This window comes from Malurus melanocephalus, unplaced genomic scaffold (genome assembly GCF_030028575.1).
Source record: "Malurus melanocephalus ecotype Western Australia unplaced genomic scaffold, MMel_1.1 scaffold_1036, whole genome shotgun sequence".
NCBI classification, from domain to species: domain Eukaryota; kingdom Metazoa; phylum Chordata; class Aves; order Passeriformes; family Maluridae; genus Malurus; species Malurus melanocephalus.
The window spans coordinates 58,238-65,116 of record NW_026624268.1 but is presented as its reverse complement, the minus strand read 5'-3'; the positions used below and the strand labels follow the sequence as shown (position 1 = coordinate 65,116).

Genomic DNA, 6,879 nt, shown 5'->3' with positions numbered 1-6,879 from the left:
ACCTAACCTCTCTGAGCTGAACCTCTCCAAACCTCTCCGAACCGAACCTCTCCAAAACCAGTCCGAACTTAACCTCTCTGAACCTCTCCGAACCGAACCTCTCCCAACCTTTCCCAACCTCTCCAAACCTTTCCTCTCCGAACCTCTCCTCTCTGAACCTGTCCGAACCAAAACTCTCCGAACCTCTCTAAACCAAACCTGTCCAAACCTCTCTGAACCTCTCCTCTTTGAACCTCCCCCAACTGAACCTCTCCCAACCAAACCTCTCCCAACCAAACCTCTCCTAACCTCTCTAAACCAAACGTCTCTGAACCGAACCGAACCGAACCTCTCCGAACCGAACCTCTCCAAACCGAACCTCTCCGAACCGAACCTCTCCAAACCGAACCACTCAAAACCTCTCCAAACCGAACCTCTCCAAACCAAACCTCTCCGACCCTTCCCAAACCTCTCCAAACCGAACCTCTCCCAGCCGAACCTCTCCAAACCGAACCTCTCCGAACCGATCCTCCCCAAACCTCTCCGAACCGAACCTCTCCCAACCTTTCCCAACCTCTCCGAACCTTTCCTCTCCGAACCTCTCCTCTCTGAACCTGTCTGAACCAAACCTCTCCGAACCTCTCTAAACCAAACCTGTCCAAACCTCTCTGAACCTCTCTGAACCTCCCCCAACTGAACCTCTCCGAATCAAACCTCTGCAAACCTCTCCGAACCGAACCTCTCCGAACCTCTCCCAACCAAACCTCTCCCAACCAAACCTCTCCTAACCTCTCTAAACCAAACGTCTCCGAACCGAACATCTTTGAACCTCTCCAAACCGAACCTCTCCAAACCGAACCTCTCCCAGCCTTTCCAAACTGAACCTCTCTGAACATTTCTGAACCTCTCCGAATCTCTCCTCTCTGAACCAAACGAACCTCTCAAAACCTCTCCTCTCCGAACATCTCCCAACCTCTCCGAACCTCTCTAAACCAAACCTCTCTGAACCCAACCTCTACAAACCTCTCTGAACCTCTCCTCTTTGAACCTCTCCAAACCAAACCTCTCCCAACCTTTCCTAACCTCTCCTCTCTGAACCTTTCTGAACCTCTCCGAGCCGAATCTCTCTAAACCTCTCCTCCTCGAACCTCTCCCCTCCAAACCTCTCCTTTCTGAACGAAACCAAACATCTCTGAACCTCTCCGAACTGAACATCTCCCAACCTTTCCGAACCTCTTCTCTCTGAACCTCCCTGAACCGAACCTCTCCGAACCTCTCCTCTCCAATGCTCTCGTCTCTGAAACCTCTCATCTCTGAACCGAACCTCTCCAAACCAAACCAAACCTCTTCTCTCCGAACATTTTACTCTCCGAACCTCTCCTCTCTGAACCTCCCCTCTCCAAACCATTCCGAACCTCTCCTGTCTGAACTGAACCTCTCTGAACCTCTCCGAACCTCTCGTCTCTTCTCTGAACCTCTCTCTCCTCTCATCATTTGTGGACCTTGGTTTCCTTCACCGAGCAGTGTTTGGGTGTAATGGGGAGGTGTTTTAACTACATAAAGCCTAAAAAGGGCTTCCAGGTAAACCCTGTAYTGCAAACCTTATTTGAAATGAAGTGGGTTTGATACAGACATCACTCTRAAATGTTGCACCTTGAAAGTGAGGCTTGTTTTCTGTCTCCAAAACCTGTGAAAGATCGGGTGTCTTAGGGGCTGAAGGCACATTACAAGTCTCAGACTGAATCTTAGTTCTTGCAATGCAGACTTTCCACACGGATTCCTTGCCACCTTTTGAGCTGGAGCAAAATTCCTGGAAGGTCACTGGAAATTCTGACTGTGTTGTGTTTGCTCTAATTTTCCCTGTTGGATTTTTGGCAGTGGTTATGCTGTGGCCAGCAGCAGTGATGACCGAATGAACGAACCACCCACCTCTCTTGGACTTGTTCCTCATCAGGTAAATGTTTTGTGGGTAAATGCTTTTGTTTGGGAACTGGGAACTCATCAGCACAGGCTTTGTCTCCTTAAAAATCTGATTCCATTTCCCAGAAGAGTGACTCAGTGCTTGTTAAGAAATAAATTTAAATGATCTATTTATATTTTAACTCATAACACAGGCCCAGGCAGTGTGTTCCTGGTGTTTGTCCTACTCATGAACACACAATTTCTGCTGAGCAGCAATTTGTTTGGAGCAGGAATTATATGAACAAAGYAATTTCTGTCTTTTCTGTGCTCCATCAGAGGTGACAATATGGGCATCTCAAAGTTACTTTTGTTCACTTTTTAAATCTCGTCAGCATTTGAAAACAATTCAAATCAGCGAATTCACAATTATTACAGTTCTCCATAATATTCCTGTAGTTTTGGATACAGATCAGCACATTTTATTTCTACTCAACCCAAACTGTAGTTACAAATGTGTTAAAGGTACAGYGTTTTAAAAAATCTGTTTTAAAATTTTAAAATTCAAGTATGTTATAATAAGAAATGTAATAATAAGAATTTGTAATAATAAGAATTACTTAAATTCTGTTTTTTGTGACATCCCTTCATTGTAATAGACCTGGAAAAGCGCAGAATAAAAAGGAAGATCAATACTCCAAAGAGTTCATAGTTGAAATAACCAAACTGTCCTGCAAAATGTTTTCAGAGCTCTCTCTGTCAGCAAAAATAGTGGTCTGGAATTTAAAAAAAATTTAAAATAACCTATCAATAATATCAAATTAACTTCATAACTGAGGAATGGACAACAGTGAAATTCTCAGATTACAGGTTACAGAGATGGGGAAAAAAATGTGTGTAAGTGGTCATCAAACTCTGCACTCAGACCAGGCCAACTGCAGATGGTGCTGTGCCTCTGTTTCTGGTGAAATYGTGCTGCATTTGGAAATCTGTGCCATTATTTGTGTCTAGAAAAACAGTAATGTGTGCTCAGTGTAAATTTACTGCAGGTGTTCCTGGGGGTTGGAACATTCTAGATGTCCTTTTTATTGAATGGATGTGCAATGGAATTTTTTTTCATCTTCTAGATCCGAGGGTTTTTATCCAGGTTTGATAACGTCCTCCCGGTCAGCCTGGCGTTCGATAAGTGCACAGCCTGTTCAGCCAAGGTAAGGCTGGCTTTGCCTGTGCTTTATTTATATATTTCTAGGTCAATTTTGGGGCACTTTTTGACATTTTCTCTGATTTCTTAGGGGTTGCAATCTGCCCTCACTTCAGCAAAAGTTCTTTTGCCCTCGTACCCTTTTTTTGTAGCTGTTTTCCAAATTCCTTTGCCATCACTCTTGGCATCCTGCACTATTTATCCCCAAATAAATGSTGCCATCAGCTGAAGAATCCAAGCAGAGACTGATCAAGACATTTCTGAAAAGTTTGTCACAGAAATCCTGCCAACATCCTTCAGCTTTGTAGAAAGGAGTGAGATTGGTGTTGTTTAAGAAATCCTGATGTCTGATKAATCAATATCTCTTTAGCCYTCTGCAGTTTGATGTCTTTACAAAYAGGCAATTTGTAGGCAATACAAAATTGCTTAAATTTCTGGTTTGTGATACAAAATAGAAAAATAATTAATGATTGGGRAGGAGAATTGCCTCTTACCATTCCTTTATTGACCAGATAGTTCATTTTGCTGCTGGTTCATTTTGTCCTGCTGGAGCACTGGGGCAGCTCTTGCAGAGGAAAAAAAAAATTTCCTCTGGCAAGTTTTTTCTGGCCATGGAGTGCAAGTTCCAGCAGTTTTCTCTGGGATATCTCAGTCAGAAGATCCAGAGGGTTTGACTCAAGGGCTGAGCTGCTTGAGTTAATTAATTAATTGAGTTCACTCTCCTGTACCTTTGACTGCAAGGAGTTCTCTGTTCCTTTCACTGCTCTTGTCCTCCTTTCAAATAGCCATTAAAAAATAATGGGCCACTGTAATCTTCTGGAGAACTTGCACAATATCTCCTCTACACTATTCCTTTTTTTCCTCTGGGCTATATGAGTACATTTGATGAGTTTTGGAGGACTCTCTATGTGTATTTTCTCTTCAAAAGTTGAAGTGCTAAACTTAGACGTTTCTAAAAATAACAGCAGTTTTATCTGCCCTCTCGAAGAGCTGAAAGCTCAGCAGTGGCTAAAACCTTGATGGTGGAGCCTGAGAATTTAAACTGTTGGGGCTGTTTTCTTTTTCTCTTYTTTTCTTCTTATCTCCACTTCAGGAAACACTGCTGTGTAAAAACAATAAAAATGTACATCTACATAGATAAATTCAGTGCGGGTATCAATTTTTTTTTTAGCAAATCATTTCCTCTTGGAGGTCATTTTAAGAGAGCCCCGTTTGACATAAACACACTCGATGATTTAATAAAAACTGACTTGGATTTTAGCAGCTGTGCTATTCCCAGAGAGATCACTTTTCATGTGGTTTGGGGATTGAATTACTGGTGTGCTGAAAAGGTTGCTTCACTGGCTCACGGATTTCCTTACAGTAGAAACACAGCCTTTGTTTGCTTTGCTAACTTTCTATTTATTAGCATAAGAAGATGTCACCCTGCATTATGGGGAAATCCGATGCTGATACTTGGAAATGACAAAGCCAATTACAATTTCATTGCAGTCTGGATGTTGGTTTGTTACGTGAGGGTTTGTTTTGTTTTGGGTTTTTTTTTTTTCAGTGTAATAATTAAGCACCATTTCATCCTGCTCCATGTCAGATTTGCTGTAGATGCAGACTTTCAGCACAGAAGTGGCTTTGCTGGTAGAATTGAATTTGCTGGCATTGTTTTTCTTTTGTCAGCATTCTCCTCCTTGAGCCCTGTCACTCTGTAACTCCTAAAACACAAAACCAATGAATTAGGAATTTTAGAAGAATTCCTGTRCATCCTGAAACCATCCAGTCCAGCTGAGAGACTTGGGAGGAGCTGCTAATGATCTGCATGTTTCCAGATCAGAGTCCTTTCCATTTGCACTCAGTCATTCCTTCATTYCTGTGCTTTTGAAGCTGCAGAGGCCAGACATCGAGCAGCCAACTTCTCACCCAGARCTGTCCTGAGCAGGCTGCGTGCCACAGAAGCTTCCCACAGGCAGTTGTTCAGGAATTTTGGGATGGTCGCAGCAGGAAACCAGTCTATTTTTTTTCTGGGCCAAATCTGCCTTGTACGATACCCCACTGTCTTATTCTGGTTGTGCAGAAGCTGTGCTGGAATGTGAAATATCCCTGTCAGAGCTCAGGGTGCTGCCCTGCCACTGGAGAGCAGGGAGAGCTCTGCTGCTGCCAAACTTGTCCTGGCACTGACAAGGGAGACTCCAGAGTTCTGTGGGATGGAGATTTATTTGTAACAACTGCTTTACTCACAGGAGAGAGCCTTTAGCTTATTACTGACTGTGCTAATTAACCCMTTGGGAGCAAAATGAGGCTGTTTTCTCATAACACTATGGTGAGAAGCACTGCAGTTCCTTGGAGAAGTGGAGCAGTTCTGATCCTGTGCTACGTGATCCCTGCAGATAACTGGCTAAAGCCTTGAAACTCGAATGTTGAAATATGGATGTATTTTAATGCCAAACTGCCAGTGTTTCAATTTGAATGAGGGCAATAAAAATTTCCTYATTATTGCTCCCCTTTGTTTCTTGTGCAACATGGAATGACCAAGGAGACCCCACAGATCCAGAATTTATTGTCACAAAAGATARTTGTGATGTCAGCCTGGATGTTGAGATGCCCCCTCTGTTTTCACACATAGCTCACATTTCCTGCYGAGTCAGGATTTATCACCCATGTGCTGCAAAGCTGACTTCTTCTCCTTAAAAAGATTTTTTTCTCATTCACCTACTGCAGCCATTCTCGTGTGTAATCATCCCTACTACGAATTTATAAAAATCAGCATGAGGATCCCTGCTAATTTTCAAGTTTTTCCCCAACTTTCAGCTGAGCTGCTGCAGGGGTTTTTCAGCCCTGAGTTCCTGTGAACGTTTCTCAATTTCATTGCATGTCACAAAGGGCAGGCCCTGGGCTCAGGGATGGCACTGTTGGCTTTATGCTCCAATTCCTGTTTGCAGTCAGGCCATTCCCTGCCCTTGCAGATGTTTTCCCTTTTTGCCTGGATCCCAGGAATCCATTAAACGCTTGTGCTGTGACATTTACTGAGCGCTTGGGTTGCGTAAGTTATTTACGAGTGTTGCACTTTGGAAATCTGTCATCGTGCAGYCTGAACAATGCTTGCATTGTTCTCCTCTGCCAACTGCTGTGCGTGCATTTTTATTTGGAAATAAAATCATTCTGATCACTCATGACAGCAACCTGTGAGATTCAGTCGCTTACTGATGGTTTTCAGTTGAGATAATTTTTATTTTGATTCCAAATCCTTCATTTTGCCCTGAGTGCACCGAGACATTCCTATCTGCCTTCTCCCAGTAGCAATGCATGATCTGTCACTGAAATCCTTTGAGTGTTTTTATATTGTACATTTCTCAATTCAAGTATTGTGTTGGTGTAAAAGTCATGGGGGAAAAAAGCCTCGGTCTTTCCTGTACTAAAAAAAAAAAAAATTCACTCAGAGCTTGCAGAAATGATGAAGGAAATGGGGAGAAATGTTTGTCCTTGAGGAATGAACATTTCAAAAATTGAAGAGAATGTTTTAGAAGAGTTATTTCTGTAGCTGTGCTGTAACCTGAAGTCAGTGAAACAGAGTCCATTTTTCACTTTTCTTATTTCCTGAATTTGCATTTGTGAACATTTCACAAGTCTCTGTACAGTGCAGCCTCTGTGTTAATATTGGACAGATTTCACTGAGGCTTGAGGAATGCATATGAATATACCTGGGCATATTTTCAGCACACTGAGTTCAATCTGCTGCTTTTCTTACTCTTAAGGTGGCATAGAAATCAATTTTCCCATTGTTACATTTAACTTTAAAAATAGTGGGGTTT

The 6,879-nt window shown here is 42.6% G+C and overlaps 1 protein-coding gene across 1 annotated transcript in view; it reads left to right on the top strand.

Moving 5' to 3' along the window:
- The window catches only part of ATG7 (autophagy related 7), an 89,434-nt gene that overhangs the window by 24,324 nt on the left and 58,231 nt on the right, over window positions 1-6,879 (top strand). Inside the window, exons 16-17 of the mRNA XM_057386709.1 lie at window positions 1,858-1,933; window positions 3,006-3,086. Coding sequence (XP_057242692.1) covers window positions 1,858-1,933; window positions 3,006-3,086 — 157 coding nt within the window. The remainder of the gene's footprint in view (window positions 1-1,857; window positions 1,934-3,005; window positions 3,087-6,879) is intronic.